Consider the following 19,144-nt stretch of genomic DNA (forward strand, 5'->3'; position numbering starts at 1 on the left):
CAGCTATTGTCTGGGGTGACCTATATAACCTAGGGGGATTAGGAGGCGGAGACCCTGGTGTGGACATGGGGCCAGGAGCTTCATCATGTAAACTAGAATTTATGGCTGCTATCCAAATGGTAAATAAGGGTCCTGCAACTGCCCAGACTTGAAGGTCACTCTAAGGGGCTTTTGTTGCCTTACAGGCTGGAAGCTGCCCCAGAGAAGTGCCATCCCAAGGTAAAAGGGGTTGGAAGTTGATTACTGCCTTTACTACATGGGCCTATGCCTAGGAAGGGAGCATGCTAAGGCGTGGAAAAGGGAAGGAGTGGACTAAGCTATAGAAAAGGGACTCATTTCGCTAACCAATGATATCTTCCTCAGCACTGACTCAGCCACCTACTTTTTTTTTTTTTTTTGGTCCAGTCATGGGGCCTGAACTCTGGGACTGGGCGCTGTCCCTCAGCTCTTCAGCTCAAGGCTAGTGCTCTACCACTTGAGCCACAGTGCCACTTCCGGCTTTTTTCTTTTTGCTTATGTGGTGCTGAGGAATCGAACCCAGGGCCTCAGGCATGCAAGGCAAGCGCTCTACCACTGAGCCACCTTCCCAGCCTGCCACCTACTTTTTTTTAGGGTGCTTTCTCAACCAAACCTATAGATGTTAAAAATTAACAACTAGCCCAGTCTTTGCCACAGCAAATCTTACTATGTATTACAGTATTAATGAAACTGGGTTGTACTGGAGTATACAATTTACAGAACATTCAACAAAAGGGGTATCTTATACATCAATGGAAAAAATACCCTTCATTATTTGCAGGAAGGCCATTAAAATTCAGTAAAAATGTTTAGAAAGTGAAGTTGGAATAGTCAATAATTCACAACCAAATGAAATATTAATCTCAAAGATCTCTCCTACAAAAAAAAAAAAAAGATCTTTCCTACAGTGAAAATTGCATGAAGTTCCTAGAAGCATTGGCTATACTACTGCCCCACTACTTACACAGCCCAGAACTTTTTTTCACCACTAAAACAATCTGGATCACAATTAAGACTTCTTGATGTTTTTCTGCTTTCTTATAAGCACAGAACTAGGAGGCTTAATTATGGCCAAGTATGGTCAAGTATTTCCAGACTACCAGAGCCAAATAAATCAAACAGTCAAGTCTCAAAATGAGATTTTTTTTTTGTCGGCCATGGGGCTTGAACTCTGGGCCTGGGCGCTGTCCCTCAGCTCTTCAGCTCAAGGCGAGCGCTCTACCACTTGAGCTACAGTGCCACTTCCAGTTTTCTGGTGGTTTATTGGAGATAGGAGTCTTACGGTCTCTCCTGCCCAGGCTGGCTTTGAACCAAGATCCTCAGATCTCAGCCTCCTGAGTAGCTAGGATTACAGGCGTGAGCTACCAGCGCACAATGAGATTTCTTAAAGGCTTTCAAAATACCCATACCACCACACTCTCTCATGCAGCTACAGGGTAGCTGGGACTTTCTCTTTAGGCCAAACCATTGTTTCATTTTTAAGGAACTAAATCTAATGTGTTGTTTTTTCTATCATGGGGCCTGAACTCTGGGCCTTGGCACTGTCCTTCAGCTCTTCAGCTCAAGGCTAGTGTTCTACCTCTTGAGCCACAGTGCCACTTCTGGCTTTTTCTGTTTATGTGGTGCTGAGGAATCAAACCCAGAGCCTCATGCATGCAAGGCAAGCACTCTACCACTGAGCTACCTTCCCAGCCCCTCACTATTTTTTAAATAAACAAGATTCTACCCCAGCCCCAGCACTCATGGGCTCATGCCTATAATCCTAGCTACTAAGGAGGCTGAGAACTGAGGATAGAAGTTCAAAGCCAACCCAAGCAGACAAATGGAAGAGAATCTTATTTCCAAAATAACAACAAAAAGCCAGAAGTGGAGAAAGTGAAGATGTTGCTCAAGTAGTAGAATGCCAGTCATAAGTGAAAAAGCCAAGTGAAAGAGCAAAGCAATGGGGCTGGGAAGGTGGCTCAGTGGTAGAGCGCTTGCCTTGCATGTATGAAGCCCTGGGTTCGAGTCCTTAGCATCACATAAGCAGAAAAAGCTGGAAGTGGTGCTGTAGCTCAAGTGGATGAGTCTTGAGCTGAAGAGGGACAGTGCCTAGGCCCAGAGTTCAGGACCCAAGACTAACAAAAAAAAAAAAAAAAAAAGAGCAAAGCAAGTCCTGAACTCAATCCCTGGTATAAAAAGCTCTATGCAACTTTGTAAGATAATTCATTACTGTTTTCCTGGTTGCTTAGGAGATGGAGATTAGGGCTATGGTTTAAGACTATCCAAGACGAAAAAGTTGTTGAGAATCCCATCTCAACCAATAAAAGCTGGTTTGGGTGTTGTGTGTATATATGTCATCATAGCTATGAGAGGAAACTTAAATAACAGCATCAAGGTCTAGGCTGGCCCAGGGTATAAATGTGACTATCTAGTTTTAAAAACTAAAGCTCAAAGGACTGAGGACACAGTTCTAAGCTGTGGCTGCCTGAGTTCAAGCCCTATTACTTCAAAATATCAGTAAGTAATGCTTATGCAGCTAGGCATATAGCTCATACCTGTAACCCTTCTTTAAGTAAAAGGAAGATTGAAAGGATTCAAATTCAAGGCTAGTCCTGGCAAAAAGTTCACAAGACCCCACATCTCAAGGCTGAAAAAAGCTAGGTATAGTTGTGCCCATCTGTCATCTTAGCTACATGGGAAATATAAATAGACAGTTTCCAGTTGAAGCTAGATGAGGCAAAAAAGTGAGACACCCCCCCCCCCAAACTCAAAAACAACAAAAGCAAACAGGGTTGGGTTTGTGGCTGAAGTGGCAGAAAGCCTGCTTAGCAAGCATAAAGCCCTGAGTTCAAACCCAAATACTACCCAAAACAAGCAGAGTTCTTAATTGACTTCATAAACAAATTCCATTTACGTATTTCCTATTTCCTAAATATAAGCATAAGAAAGCATGAGAGAAATGATGCCACTTGTAAGCATACAAATTCAAGAGAATCTGAGTTTAAATGCAAGCTCAATGCACTACTAGTTTTGAGGTTATATCCAGTGGTTGTATATATATCTCTACAAAAAAATTTCTATTTGCTACTCACTGACTACAACAAAGAGCAGCGACAGCAGACAACACAGCCAAAGAGTCAAAGTGTTGTCCCTATTGTGGTTCAGGAGACTTAAGATTCTCCTTTTTTTTTAAATGATGAAATTATAGATGGGGCTCACATCTATAATCCTACTCTGGCGACGAGGTCTTGGTTTGAAGTCAACCTAGGCAGTTAAGTCTATTAGACTCTTATCTCCAAATAATCACAGAAAAGACCAGAAGTGGCACAGTGGCTCAAGTGGTAGAGCACTAGCCTTGAGCAAAAGAGGTCAGGGACAATGCCCAGGCCCAGAGTTCAATCCCCAGGCCTGGCAAAAACAACAACAACAACTGGCTTTTACCTTGTAGATTCTCTAGGGTTTTTTTTTAGACTGATACCAACTTTTAGATTCAAATCTTCAAAAAAGACCTAATATCCAACTGCTTCTACTCACAGTGAATGTGTCCTTAAAAGCTTTGCATGCGAGAAAAAAGAGATACAGAAGACACATCTATGTTCAAGGAATTAAAACAAAATGGCAAATTTAATGCAATAATAACAATAATCTGAGGATAAATAAATCCACAACAGACTCTAGTTTGTATTTTTTTCCTTTCGTTGCAGAGAGAATGGTTTTCTGAAAGCACATAGGACTGAAGATGTCAAAACAAAACTGAATGTCCAGGTGGAACAGGCCTGGTGCTCCCCGCTGCCCTCTTCACGCTCTTGGCCACTAAGGTGACATTCGCCTGTGCAACTCAGGATGGGTGTTAGTTTCAGGAGTAACTGGAGGGCTTGTTTCCTGAATCATCTTCTTGCGAGCCCATACTCTGTGAAGGGGAAAGCAAAGAGTGTTTATGATTACCTTTCTTAAGGGGTCTCCTAACCCCAAACAAGCACACTGGCTATTTATGCCCTGTTCTTCCCACAGGAAGGCACCCTGGGAACAAAACAGACAACCTGGAGCCAACTTGTGACCCCCTTGCACATTCCTAAGCACATGTCTAATGTTATTGACAACAAAAACCTCTTTCTCTCTCTCTTGATGCCAGTACCCAGGGTCTTATACTCTCACTTGGCTTTTTTGCCCAAAGCTGGCACTCTACAACTTGATACACATCTCCACTTCTGACTTTTTGCTGGTTAACCGGAGATAAGTCTCTCAGATTTGTCTTCTTGGCTGGCTTCAAACTGTAACCCTCAAATCTTAGCCTCAGAGTAGCTAGGATTACAGGAATGGGCCACCAGCACCCCGCTGTGACTATGTTTTTTTTTTGTTGTTGTTTTTTTGTTTTGTCATTTGTGGGGCTTGAACTCAGAGCCTGGGCACTGTCCCGGAGTTCTCCAGCTCAAGGCAAGTGCTCTACCACTTGAGCCACAGCGCCACTTTCAGTGATTATGGTTTTTAAGAGCAACCAACCAAATATTTAATAACCTAAAACTAAGTTCCTGTGCCTGAGGTTGGAGGAAGAAGACAACCACCCTCCTTTTCCACCTGATCATTTATCTCATGAAGGAACCCCATTCACCTTTTGCACAAACTGGGGGTTCACTGTGATCTCCTGGTCCATAGCCTTCAGCCGCTCGTCCAGCTCTATGCACTTTAGCATCTGCATGATATAACCCATGGTTAGCAAGTAGGTGTGGGTCAATCACATCCTCTGGAATCCCAACTGTTCTTAGACATGCCAGAGGTTCATAATTCCTAATCTGGAACCTCAGCACTAACAGGTTTTGGAGTCAGAACATTGTGGATTCAGTGTTACTGAAGTAGTGCTGTATACTGTCTAACACCCTAGAAGTCAGAGCAGCAGCACACATAGTCAAATACATCAACATCTTTTCCAATGAAACTGAAGCATATTGAAGCTAAGTGTGAAGACTATACAGCATTTCAGGCAATATTTTCCATCCATGATTTACCAAAACAATTTCTAGCTTCTAGTTTTTGTTTAATTGCAAGAAAGGAATTGTATGTGTTGCTTTTTAAGTTTCTGGATGTGACGTAAGTTCAATAATTTCTTTACTCAGCAATAAGAAACCCAAATGCCCAGATGCCACCTCACACCCAGAACACGGAGCAGCACTGTGGGCAGCCATCAGTGGCCTTTTCTGCTACCAACAGGACACTGGGGTGTCCTTCTCCTCCTCTTGCTGCCTGTCCCTATTCCTGACACAGAAGAGATGCTTCCTGACCTCCCTACCTGAACATCCATGGACACAAGGCCACACTGTAGCAGTTGAGCACAGACAGAATTGTACTAGAGCCTTCAAGTGTCTCTGGAATTAAAGCAGGCATTGGTGAGCCTGTTAAGAAATCTAACTTGCCATTTAGTATTACCTTACAATCCAGAAGAGTTTCAGCAACCCATTTTAAAAATGACTTCCTAAATAGTGTTCATTAAGTTGGGAACTGTATTAAACTAAAACTACGCTGCAACAACATTTTTAGTACAGCAACTAAGCCATCAATCAAAAATGCCCAAACCTGGCAACACATTTACCTCCTGATCGATGTTATGAAGCATGGCTGGGTTATTATATTTTTCAGGATTATCATGAAAACTGACCATACCATCCTTCTGATTAATACTTGCAAAAATTTCACCATCTTCTATCTACAAAGAAAGAAATCAAGAAAGAATTGCAGACATGAGCACCATGTGGATTTAGTCATTAGATATAACCAGGAAAAGCACAGAGGGCAATACATAAACTTGGGTAAATTTTTTTTTATCAGCAGCACCAGGATTTGAACTCAAGGCTTCTGGAAAGGGTCTCAATTTTTCCAGGACCAGACTAGGACTGTGATCCTTCTACCTACAAGTCCTATGCTGGGTTAATTAACCACGATAAGGTGAACAATTTGTTATCCCAAATACATCCTTTGTATTTACTCGTCATTCATTTGCCCCCCTAGCCCCTGGAAATCACTAGTCTGCCTTCTCTCTATGAATCTGCCTATACTAGGTATTTTCCATACATGGCCCATACATTATCCAGTCTTTCCTGGCTGCACTACTCAGCATAACACTGTGGAAGTAACTTTTTTTTTTTCTTTTGTAGAGCAAAAGATCAAACCCAGGACCTCATACATGCTAGGTAAGTATTATGCAACTGACTACACCCCAGCTCTGCCCTTCTTTTTGGAGATAGTCTTTCTATGTAGTTCACACTGACCTTGAACTCACAATGTTCCCGCCTCAGCCTCGCCAGTTGTTGAGAATACAGGTATGAGCCACAACACCCAGCACCTGTCCTTATATATATATTTTTTTTGAGGGGGGAGGGAGGGCAGTCTGGTCCTGAGCTCTGGGCCTGGGCACTGTCCCTGAGCTCTTTAGTTCAAGGCCAGCACTGTATCACTTGAGCCATAGTACCACTTCTGGTTTTCTGGTGGTTAATTGCAGATAAGAGTTTCATGGACTTTCCTGCCCGAGCTGGCTTTGCAATGCAATCCTCAGATCTCAACCTCCTGAGTAGCTAGGATTACAGGCATGAGTCACTGGTGCCCAGCTCTTTTTTTTTTTTTTTTTTAAATCATGCCAATACCAGGGCTTGAACTCAGAGCCTGGGTACTGTCCTTAGCTTTTTCATTCAAGGCTGGCACTCTACCATTTGAGCCACAACTCTACTTTCAGCTTTTTGATGGTTAATTGAAGATCCAAGTCTCTCAGATTTGTCTGACCAGGCTATCTTCAAACTGTGATCCTCAAAGCTCAGCCTCCTGAGTAGCTAGAGTTATAGGCATGAACCAATGGCACCTGGCTCTTTTTTTTTTTAATGGTGATACTGGGGCTTAAACTCAGGACCTCAAACTCTAGCTCAGCTTTTTTGCTCACAGCTGGCACTGTACCACTTGAACCCATGTCTCCATGTCTAGTACTTTGCAGCTAAGAGTCTCTTGAATTTTTCTGCCTAGGCTGCCTTCAAGCTACAATTCTCAGATCTCAGCCTCCTGAGTAAGACTTACAGTGTAAGCTACCAGTGTCAAGTTTCCTACCCTTGTATCTTTTTTTTTTTTTTTTTTTTTTTTGGGGGGGGGGGGTCCGGTTGTGGGGCCTGAACTCTGGGCCTGGGCACTGTCCCTCAGCTCTTCAAATCAAGGCTAGCGCTCTACCACTTGAGCCACAGTGCCACTTCCGGCTTTTTTCTTTTTGCTTATGTGGTGCTGAGGAATCGAACCCAAGGCCTCAGGCATGCAAGGCAAGCACTCTACCACTGAGCTACCTTCCCAGCCCCTGCCCTTGTATCTTTAATCGGCCATTACATTGAGACATAATTTATACTGCAGATGCTATTTTAAAAAGAGAAGACCTAGCCAGGCACTGGTAGCTCAAACATGTAATCCTAGCTATTCAGGAGGCTGAGATCTGAGGATTACGGTTCAAACCTAGCCCTGGGCAGGAAAATCTGTGAGACTCAGCTCTAATAAACTACTCTGAAAAAGCTAGAAGCTAGAAGCAGAGCTATGGCTCAAGTAGTAGAGAATCTTAAGCACAAAGAGACTCAGGAACAGCACCCAGGCCCTGAGTTCAAGCCCCAGGATGGGGGGGGGGGGGGGGGGTGAAAACCTAACGTATGATTTTTGTTTGTTTTTGTGCTGGTCCTGGGCCTCAATGTCAGGGCCTGGGTGCTGCCCCTGAGCTTTTTTGTTGTTGTTGTTGTTGTTGTCGGTCGTGGGGCTTGAACTCTGGGCCTGGGTGCTGATCCTTCAGCTCTTCAGCTCAAGGTGAGTACTCTACCACTTGAGTCACAGCGCCACTTCCAGTTTTCTAGTGGTTTATTGGAGATAGTCTCACGGTCTTTCCTGCCTGGGCTGGCTTTGAACCTCGATCCTCAGATCTCAGCCTCCTGAGTAGCTAAGATTACAGGCATGAGCCACTGATGCCTGGCAGTGAGCTTCCCCCCCCACCTCCTTTTTTTCAGCTCCACCTCCAGCTTCTTGATGGTTAGAGATAAGCGTCTCACACTTTCCTCCTAGGCTGGCTTTGAGCCATGATTGTCCGATCTCAACTCTCCTGAGAAGCTAGGATTACAGGTATGACTCACCAAGAGCCTGGCAGTACCATACTTCTTAAGCAGGATACTAACCATATGAGGTTTTATCTTGGCACTAGTATGTCACTGCCTTATTGTGTGCCATCACAGACTGCTATCAGTAAGGGACCTGAGTCATAATATAAGTCAATAATGTTAGAAACACATCTTTTGGCAAGACTATGATGCCACAGGGGGTCCTGTGAGCCCACCACAGACCAAAACAGATTATCTTATGCCTTCTGTATATCTGAAACAATTCATGGGTATCTTAAAGTTCAAAAAAATTCTAAGCATTAAAATATGTAAAAAAACAACCAAGAGGATACAATCATGCTATATATAATACAAGTACATTAATGTTATGATTCCATATCTTTGTGTGTGTGTGTGTGTGTGTGTGTGTGTGTGTGTGTGTGTGTACACATGTAAGTAAGTCCTATGGCTTGAACTTAGGGCCTCAGCAGCAATTCTGAATTGTTTTGCTCAAGGCTAACACTCTACCACTTGGACCAAAGCTCCACTTCCGGATTTTTTTATGTTAATTGGAGATAATAGTCTCAGTAATTTCTTTTCCAGCTCACATCAAACTACAATCCCGAGATCTTAGCCTCCAAAGAAACTAGCATTATAGGCATGAGCCACCAAGCACTCACCCTCTTATCTTTGGTCATTTAATGGTCAACACTATTGGAGGTAGAACTTGTAGGAGGATAAGGCCTCATAGGAGGTTCTTGAGGGTGTGCCTTAAAGGGGACTGTAGAACTTCAGCCCCCTTCTCTTGGCTCTGGTTTAGATGTGACTGCTTACTTCTGCACAAACTCCTGGTATAATGTGGTGTCAAACCAATGGAGCTGCCTGATACTGGACCTGAACTTCCAAAGCTGTAAACAAAATAAACCTTTTCTTTTCTTTCTTTTATGGTCAGTCATGGGGCTTGAACTCAAGGCCTGGGCACTGTCCATGAGCTCTTTTGCTCAAGGCTAGTGCTCTACCACTTGAGCCACAGCACCACTTCCAGTTTTCTGGTTAACTAGAGATAAGGGTCTGATTGGGTCTTTTCTGCTCAGGCTGGCTCTTAACTGTGATCCTCAAATCCCAGCCTTCTGAGTAGCTAGAATTACAGGCATAAGCCACCAGCACCCAGCTTAACATTTTCTTTTTATAAAGGCATTTCCTTGCAGTAATACAAAGAAAATAGAAAAAAAAAAAAAAAGCTGTTATAAAACCATGACTGGGAAATCCTACAGAGTATAGAGGAACTAGCTAATAGTAATTGACTTTATAGTTCCCACTTTTTTGGTTGGTACTGGGGTTTGAATTCTAGGCCTCCTACCACTTAAAAAAACACCCAACCAACCCCCTTTGTGTTTTAGTTTATTTCTGGATAGGGTCTCATGTTTTTGCCAGCCTTATACCATAGCCTTCCTGCCTCCATCTCCTGAGCAGCTAGGATTATAGGCATAGGCCAGTACATGCAGGGCCATTACTGTTAAAAGGATACAAATCTACTAGTTAAGATTTTTAAATGAAAAAACACATACCATGTGTAGAACATATTTTTCTGCCTCTTGAGGTCCAGATAACTGCACACGACTTGCCATATCTTGTAATGATAGTGTTAAGAAGGTCTGAAAATCAGAAGTAAATTAATCATAGGTTGAAATAACAGAAGAAAAAACTTTTTAAAATGTGTAGTTTTGGGGGCTGGGAATGTGGCTTAGTGGCAGAGTGCTTGCCTAGCATGCATAAAACCCTGGGTTTGGTTCCTCAGTACTACATAAACAAATAAAGCCAGAAATGGCACTGGGGCTCAAACGGTTAAGAGTCCTAGCCTTGGACAAAAGCTCAGGAACAGTACCCAAGCCTTGAATTCAAGCCCCAGGACTGGCCAAAAAAAAGTTTTTTCCATTGTGAAAACAACTTGAAACTGATGAGCCTAATAGTTATAAAAAAAAATCCTATGTTGAATAATGACAAAGGCTTAATTTTATATATATATATAAAACAAGTAAGGCCGGGCACTGGTGGCTCACGCCTGTAATCCTAGCTACTCAGGAGTAGGCTGGGATCTGAGGATCACGGTTCAAAGCCAGCCCGGGCAGGAAAGTCCATGAGACTCTTATCTCCAATAAACCACTAGAAAACCGGAGGTGGTATTGTGGCTCAAGTGGTAGAGTGCTTTCCTTGAGCTGAAGAGCTGAGGGATAGCGCCCAAGCCCAGAGCTCAAGCCCTACGACAGGCCAAAAAAACAATACAAAAAAAAAAAAAAAAAAAGTAAGAAAAAAGCCATTAAGAATAAAAACTACAAACATGAAAAAAAAATAAAAGGGCTTGACGACATGTGAATAAATGCTCATCACGATTACCATTAGAAAAATATAGAGTAAGGCTATACCAAGATACTATTTTATCAGTTTGCTGAGGCCCCTAAAGGTTTGATAACAATGGCACACTGCACCAGTGAAGGTGTGAGGAGCCACGCCCCCAGTGCAAGCTGGCAGGAATGGACACAGATGCAACTCTAGGAAGATGAGCCAGCAGCACCCTTAGTCTAGTAACACACAGGTCACCTGACCTTAAAATGGGTCCTACACATAATTTCCTCTTTCTATAAAACAACAGTGTTTACTATAATGAAAGACCAGAAACTTCCTCTGGGTTCACAGAGGATTATGCTTAAGCACATCCACACAGATGGAGTACTACACAGTTGTTAAAAAAAAATGTAAGGACATTTTTAATGAACTAAAAAGGAAGAATCCAATATATGTACATTATTAAAAAGGGGGAAGTTGCTTAATAGTACATGTGGCATGCTAACAGCTGAGTAAATGAAGAAGACTGCATATATATGCGTGTGCACATGTACATGTATGTGCCCATGTACATTCATGTCCACATGGACTTCCTAAAAAGCACTTGTTAGAAATGCTGGATTTTTTATGAGGAAAGACTATAGATGGCTGGGGTACAGAGACAGAACAGAGATCTTTATATCTTTTGAATTTTGTATTATAAATGTATTATCTATTAAATAAAGTAGAAAAAAATCACATTCTCCTTCAAATTCAAAGTTCTCTTTTTCTTTTTCCTTTTTTTTTGGTGCAGGTCCTGAGGCTTGAACTCAGAGCCTTGAACACTCACTTGACTTTTATACTCACTGCTGACATTCTGCTACTGGAGCCACAGTTCCAACTTTTGCTGGTTAAGATCTGAGTCTCAAATTTATCTGCCTGAGCTGGCTTCAAACAGTGATCCTCAGATCTCAGCCTCCTGAATAGCTAGGATCATAGGTGTCAGTCACCAGTGCCCAGCTCAATGTCAAAACATAAAAACAAAACAAAACAAACAAACAAACAAAAAAAATCCAGGAGAGCCAGAGGAATAGGCTGCACGCTTATAAAGCACAAAGAAAAGCAATGTTTACCATTGTATTTCTTGGGATTTGATGAAAATGCCAATTTTAGGAACATATTAAAAGGGCTCTTTTTTTTTTTTTTTTTTTTTTTAGTGGAAGCTGGTAAAAATTATAACAATGGCATTTTCAGAGTTAGGCACATTGAAAAACTTTCCTCACAGTATTGGGGATCAAACCCAAGGCCTCAGAGGCATAGCAGGCAAGCACTATATCACTATACCCTCAGCCCTAAATTCTTGATAAGCCACTGATTTTTAAAATCTTCAGTTTCAGGGCTGGGAAAGTGGCTCCTTGCCTTGTACGCATGAGGCCTGGGTTCAACTCCTCAGCACCACATAAGCAGAAAAAGCCAGAAGTGGCACTGTGGCTCAAGTGGTAGAATGCTAGTCTTGAGCTGAAGAGCTGATCCAGGCCCAGAGTTCAGGCCCCACAACCGGCAAAAAAAAAAAAAAAAAAAACTACTTCATAGTTTTGCTGGGCACCAGTGGCTCACACCTGTAAGTCCTAGCTACTCAGGAGGCTGAGATCTGAGGATCGTGATTCAAAGCCAGCCCAGGCAGGAAAAGTGTGAACTCTAATAAACCACCAGAAAATTGGAAGTGGCACTGTGGCTCAAGTGGTAGAGCAATAGCCTTGAGCTGAAGAGCTGAGAGCGCTCAGGCCCATAGTCAGATAGCTCAGTGACAGAGCCCCTGGCTCTAATGTCCAAAGCCGTGGGTTCAAGCCCCACTACTGCCAAGAAGTAGGGGAATAGCACCCAAGATAAGGAAATGATTAGTAATTTAAATAAGTACCAAAGTAGTTTAACATTAAGGAAGACTCAAGAGCCTTCAAGATTTCAAGACTTTATAAAACGAGCATTTGCCTATCTCAGAATAAATAGGAACTTCTACTTGAATGTCTACCAAAAGAGGACTGACTGAACAAATCATGATCCCTCCACACAAGGGATTACTATGTAAGGTATCTATGACTCAGGTTCATGTCCACAGAAAGACATTCATAACATGTTGAATAAGAAAGCAGCAAGGTAAATAAAGAGTAGCAGGTAGAGGGCTGAGAATGTGGCTTAGTGGTAGAGTGCTTCCTTAGCAAGGATGAAGCCCTGGGTTTGATTCCTTAGTACCACATAAGCAGAAAAAGCCAGAAGTGGAGCTGTGGCTCAAGTGGTAGAGCAATAGCCTTGAACTGAAGAGCTGAGGGACAGTGCCCAGGCCCAGAGTTCAAGCCCCAGGACAGGCTATATATCTAGATAGATAGATAGATAGATAGATAGATCATGTAGAGCACAGCCAATTACATGCAACTGAATTTCTACCAAAAAAAAAAACACAGAGACACAAAAATGTGGATAGATAGGGCTGAGAAGGTAGCTCAGTGGTAGAGTGCTTGCCTTGCATGCATGAGGCCCTGGGTTCGATTCCTCAGCACCACATAAGCAGAAAAAGCCGGAAATGGTGCTGTAGCTCAAGTGGTAGAGTGTTTGCCTTGAGCTGAAGAGCTGCAGTCTGAACAAGAGGCAGTATATGAAACCTTCATTTAAGGATTCTGGATACTTGATTTCAGCTAGCAATGCTACTGCATGTACTTCTAGCACTGACATTAATGCACAGTTTACAGGCCAAGATTATTTTATTTTTGGTGCCAGTCCTGGGGCTTGAAATCAGGGCCTGAGCATTCTTCCTGAGCTACTGTGCTCAAGGCTAGCGCTCTACCACTTGAGCCACAGCTCCACTTCCAGCTTTTTGGTGGTTTATTGGAAATAAGTCTCACAGACTTTCCTCCTCAGGCTTCAAACCTCCATCCTCATATCTCAGCCTCCTGAGTAGCTAGGATTACAGGTATGAGCCACTAATGCCCAGCTCAGGCGAGGACTTTTTGAAAAACTTCAATTTTCTGATTTTCTAGTAAGAAAGAGGCTTTACTTTGGGAGAAAATCCTAGGCTCTGTTCTGCTTCTAATATTCTGACACCTGATGTATAGTGTAGAAGCCATCATCACAGATTCACATTTTAGACGTGCATTAGTGCAGCGTTCCTGCTTTCTATATTTTATGGTGGTCTTCCACTAGTGCCCTCCAGCAGTGCTCATAAGCCCAGTGTGCCACAATACACCATAAGTCAGTACATGAAGGATCCAGGACACGATGACTTTGTGAGTCACTGCTCCAGCCCTGGCCTGAACATCCTGTGGCCCTTCCTGTTTGTTCGGTCAAATTCTTGCTCTGAATTTTTCTATCTAGAGCAGAAAACTGTATTTTACTATACAGACATTTCAAGGTAAAAGCTACCAACTATCCCTAAGTGATGACCTGTGTCTGAGCTTCAAATAAGAGCTGACAACCATTGTAGCAATGCCTACACACCAGATTGCATATGTTGGTCCTTTCAGTCTGAGGGTCAAGTTCGTTTTTTCCTGGCTGACAGGTCACATTTTTTAATCTTTCCTGAGTTGCTTTCTTACTCACTTTCTCCATTTTTCTCTTACAAATTAATGCTTTACAAATTCTCTGCTGATTTCCTTGGGAGTTAGAAAACTTTAAAGTTACTCTTCCCTGAGTATTCAGAGGAAATTCATCCCTATTCAGTGACACTCTTCCTCCTCCACAGCCCACGACCTTGAGTGGCCGAATCACCTGCACCTCTGCCTGACTCCTTTCCTAGTCCTTGCACTGCTAAGGGTATCACTACTTCCAACTGCTGGAGACAGTATTGCCACAAACAATGCCTGTTCTTCCTGTGCTTCCTGCAAACCCCCCTCCCCATTACAGATGTGGATAGGGAGGATCACACCAGCTGTCACTTACTCAAGTCTCTGACCACACTTCTCACCAGAACAAAAGCAATGTGCTATTTGCTCAAGGTACTCTTATTCCAAAGCAACGTGCTTTTTGAATACATAGATGACTGTTTGCCTTCTTATACTTCTCTGTACATTTTCTTGCTTTTTGAGACTGGCCTCAAGTGATACTTCCACCTGAGTCTTCTGAGTAGATAGGCTAACACATATTTTCTATCATCAAAAAATATCAACTCTTTTATTTTTGTGCCAGTACTGGAGCTTGAACTCAGGGCCTGGGCATACTCCCTGGGCTTTTTTGCTCAAGGCTAGTGCTCTATCACTTAAGCCACAGCTCTAATTCTGGCTTTTTGGTGATTAATTGAAGAAAACAGTCTAACTAATAGTCTTTCCTGCCTGGGCTGTCTTTGAACTGCAGATCCTCAGATCTCAACTTTCTGAGTAGTTAGGATTACAGGTGTGACCTACTGGCACCTAGAAAACATCAATTATTTTTAACTTGAAAATAAAAACTTAGAGCCAGCCACAGTAAAACATGCCTATAAACCCAGCACTCAAGAAGATACAGCAGGAAGATCAAGTTCAAGGCCATTCTAGATAGTAAGACCCCTGTCTCAAAACAAAACAAAAAATTATATGTAATTTCCTTACATTCTAGAACTGCATGTGACTTATACAACCTTGGCTTAAAGGTCATCTCAAAAGTCATATTATGTTTAAGTAAGATGTTCAAGAAGAGATCAGCACAGCCTAAGAAGTTCAAGGCCAATGATCACTAACACCCCTAGCTGCCCATATGGAACTGGTGACCCCTTCAGGGCTACTTTTTCTGCCTCCCAATGTAGCCGTATCTCCTACCTTGCTTCCTCTTCACCTGCTCCTCTTCTCAAATACCCTGCTCTAGCCCTGAAAAGACCAAAAGGTATCAATCAAACTCCTTCTAAGAACCCAGATGCAACAGAGTTCTCTCTTAGAATAGAAATCCTGCCACACTTATCTCTGGACCTGCTTCCTCTATGCTGAAAGGGAAAGAGAAGAAACCAGGCCCGTGGCAGTCAGGAGACACCATCCAAGGGCCATGCTTGCCTCACCTTCGTTAGCCTCTGAATATTCTTCTTATAGAGAGACGACAGGCACTGCTTCACCAGTCCCATGTTGTTATCGCGGGTGAAAGTTTCACTGTGCTTGTTCACCAGGTTTTGCAGTTCTGAGGGGTTATTGGTTGAATAAACTTGTGCTAATTCATGGTATGCATTACTGAGAGGCTAAAAGTTTGAAAATGAGGAAAAAATCAGAATAAAGCTTTAGAGGACTAAAACTTGGGTAAGAAAAAATGAACTTAAAGTATTCTATTTTGAGCAAACATATTCCATGTTCTTATCAAATTACAACTTATCAAAAGCAAATGCCTAGTTTTTAAGACAAAATATAGAAATTCACAATGGAGTAATCTACCAAGAAAACTTTATATTACCAATAACTGAAAAGCAGGTTGAAAGTCCACTGAGTTTAGGGAAGATGAACGTTTTTTTCTCTATCAGTGTTTCTATGTTTTTCTATTGCTAAGACATACTAGGATTAAAGAAGGCAAAACTTCCATCATCCCCAGCTCTCCCTCTCTATCACATACCTACCCAGCTGTGGTGGAACAATCTAAAATTTCTATTAAGGAATTGAGGCAGAGTTTCAAGGGAAGGTGGGCTGGTCTCCAAAAGCACAGCTCTCAGACAGAAGCCATGTTCAAACCTGCCACTGAGCCCGAAGTCCTGTTCTTTTCAACATCTATGGTACATCATGAGTAAGTTATTGAGTCATGTGAGTGGAAACCCTGAACATGAAGACTTTATAAAACATGCCTTTTAAAAAAGGCCTGCTGGGGCTGGGATGTAGCTCAGTGGCAAAGCGCTTGCCTAGCAAGTACAACGCCCTGGGTTCGATCCCCAGTACCAAAAAAAAAAAAAAATACAGTTAAAAAAGGCCTGCTGAACAAAGAACTCCCGCTCATCTGGTTGAACCACTACTAAATATCCCCATGCTGCTGATCACAAATATGGTATATAACATGTGAACACTGTTATATATTACAGACTGTGGTAGACAATTTGCTCCAGGGAAGTTAGAATGAACTTGTGACTTTGAAATTATGTAATCATTTAATCACAATCAAAAAAAAAAAAAAAGAACCTCGGGGAAGGGAGGGGATGGTAGGGGGAAAACAATGGAGGGGGTAACAATGTTCAAGAGGAAGTGTACCCATAACCTCACTCATGTAACTGTAACCCTCTGTATAGTAGCTTTACAATAAAAATAAATAAATAAATAAAAAGGCCTGCTGAAGGGTCAGTAGAGGAACCCATGAGAGCTCTCCACAATGCTGAGGCTGGCTGGATGACTGGATGTCCTAACCTATACTGCTTACCACTCTTCCATTGGAGTATCTTTACCTACCTTTCCCCTTGCCTGTAACCAGCCAGCCAGAGCCCTGAAAGCCACACAGGGCTCTCGGGCAAAGAACATTTAGCTGTCTTCAACATGCCGGGATGAAATCTCATCAGAAAGATTTTCCAGCTGGTATTCCTAAAACTTCTGAGTTTTGTTTTGGGGATAAGGGTAAAAATTACTATCAATGGGCTGAGAATGTGGCTTAGTGGTAGAGTGCTCACCTAGATGCATGAAGCCCTGGGTTTGATTCCTCAGTAAGCACCACATAAACAGAAAAAGCCAGAAGTGGTGCTGTGGCTCAAGTGGTAGAGTGCTAGCCTTGAGAAAAGATGCTCAGGGACAGTGTCCAGGCCCTGAGTTCAAGCACCAGGACTGGCAGAAAAAAACAACTTACTATCAAAATGACTATAATCATGATCTTTTGCAAGTGTCAATTTTTAAAAAATTATAAATATGTATTTTCTTTTGTTGGTTGTGGGGCTTGAACTCTGGGCTTGGGCGCTGTCCCTGAGCTCTTCAGCTGAGGGCAAGCACTCTACCACTTGAGCCACAGCGCCACTTCAGGTTTTCTGGTGGTTTATTGGAGATAAGAGTCTCACGGAGTTTCCTGCCCAGGCTAGCTTGGAACCATGATCTTCAGATCTCAGCCTCTTGAGTAGCTAGGATTACAGGCGTGAGCCATCAGTGCCTGGCTGAATATGTATTTTCTTTTTTTTTTTGGGTCCGGTCATGGGGCCTGAACTCTGGGCCTGGGCGCAGTCCCTCAACTCTTTAGCTCAAGGCTAGTGCTCTACCACTTGAGCCACAGCGCCACTTTTGGCTTTTTTCTTTTTGCTTATGTGGTGCTGAGGAATCGAACCCAGGGCCTCAGGCATGCAAGGCAAGTGCTCTACCACTGAGCCACCTTCCCAGCCCCTGAATATGTATTTTCTAAACCATAATTTATTTTAAAAATACTGCCCCAAAGCTAGGTTATCAGTGAGAACTAGAACAAAAGTGTGTGAGATACAGGTGTGGTCTTCATATGGGGACTCTAGTAAGATGTCCCCATATTTCAGAAGGTGGAGTTCAATACAATCAACACCACTTTTTTTCCCCAGTATTTTAGCTTAAATATTATGAAGAAAACAAAATTAGAAAAATCAATCCTTATAAAACAGCTTAAAGACCTTTATCATCTTCATACTCAGAGAAAAAGTTTGCAAAGAGCTTCTGAGAAACAATCTCAAAACATTCTCTGCAGCAGGTGAGCAGAGTGTATATGGACTAGAATGAAGTTAGGCACAGTGACTGAACTATCCTCTGAGACTCCACAAGACAATTAAGGGTCTGCTAGTTTGAAGCTGCTAGGAAAGCTAGATCACTATAAAATAAAATTATAGAGCTGTGTCAATAAAATTTCTTTATGTACATATCATTTAAGAAAATTAATTTTAATAACTCACCTTAATAAATCTACCCACAATTTGAGATGTATATTTCGGTAGCTGTTGTACTTTGCCAAGTAATATCAAAGACACTAGAATATACTTTTTATATGATTCCAACATGATATGACTGACGGCCATGGCAGGAGTAGTTATAGCCTGAACAAGAGAAGAATGTAGAGTGTGAAGAGACAGTATACTGCAGCAGAAAACAGCAAGTTAATGACTCAATATACCACTCCTAGGACTTGAACTCAGGACCTGAGCACTGTCCCTGAGCTTTTTTGCTGAAGGCTAGTGCTTCAACCACTTGAGCCACAGCTCCACTTCCAACTTTTTGGTGGTTATTTGAAGATAAGAGTCTCACAGACTTTCCTGTCCAGGCCTACTTCAAAACTCAATCCTCAAATTTTAGCCTCCTGAAGAGCTAAGACTACAGGTGTAAGCCATCAATGCCCAGCTCATTATTATTATTTATGTTTTTGCTGGTCCTGGGCTTGAACTCAAGGCCTGGGTGCTGTCCCTGAGCTTCTTTGTACACCACAGCACCATTTTGGCTTTTCCTGAGTACTTTATTGGAGGTAACGTTCTTATAAACTTCTGCCCAGGTTGGCTTCAAACCATGATCCTCAGATACCAGCCTCATGAGTAGCTAGGATTACAGGCATTAGCCACTAGCACACAGCTCATTATTTTTTTTATAACAGTTTTTTTCATAGACAGAGTCCATAGACAGAGTCTAGCCCAGACTAATCTTGAACTCAAGAAATAACTACCTCAGATTTTTTATTTCTTTTATTTTTTTGATGGGTCATAGGGCTTGAACTCTGGGCCTGGGCACTGTCCCTCAGCTCTTCAGCTCAAGGCTAGCGCACTACCACTTGAGCTACAGTGCCTTTTCCAGTTTTCTAGTGGTTAATCGCAGATAAGAATC

General features: G+C 42.4%; 1 protein-coding gene across 1 annotated transcript in view; it reads right to left on the reverse strand.

The window, feature by feature from the left end:
* Positions 1 to 3,605: 3,605 nt before the first annotated feature.
* Cops3 (COP9 signalosome subunit 3) overlaps positions 3,606 to 19,144 on the reverse strand; it is a 34,865-nt gene continuing 19,326 nt past the window's right edge. The window contains exons 7-12 of the mRNA XM_042673953.1: positions 18,229 to 18,369; positions 15,433 to 15,606; positions 9,665 to 9,751; positions 5,585 to 5,698; positions 4,610 to 4,690; positions 3,606 to 3,910 (exon numbers count right to left, since the gene is read on the reverse strand). Of these exons, the coding sequence (XP_042529887.1) occupies positions 3,857 to 3,910; positions 4,610 to 4,690; positions 5,585 to 5,698; positions 9,665 to 9,751; positions 15,433 to 15,606; positions 18,229 to 18,369 (651 nt within the window). The 3' untranslated portion in view covers positions 3,606 to 3,856. The remainder of the gene's footprint in view (positions 3,911 to 4,609; positions 4,691 to 5,584; positions 5,699 to 9,664; positions 9,752 to 15,432; positions 15,607 to 18,228; positions 18,370 to 19,144) is intronic.

Source organism: Dipodomys spectabilis, unplaced genomic scaffold (assembly GCF_019054845.1).
Source record: "Dipodomys spectabilis isolate Male_0828 unplaced genomic scaffold, ASM1905484v1 ptg000018l, whole genome shotgun sequence".
NCBI lineage: Eukaryota > Metazoa > Chordata > Mammalia > Rodentia > Heteromyidae > Dipodomys > Dipodomys spectabilis.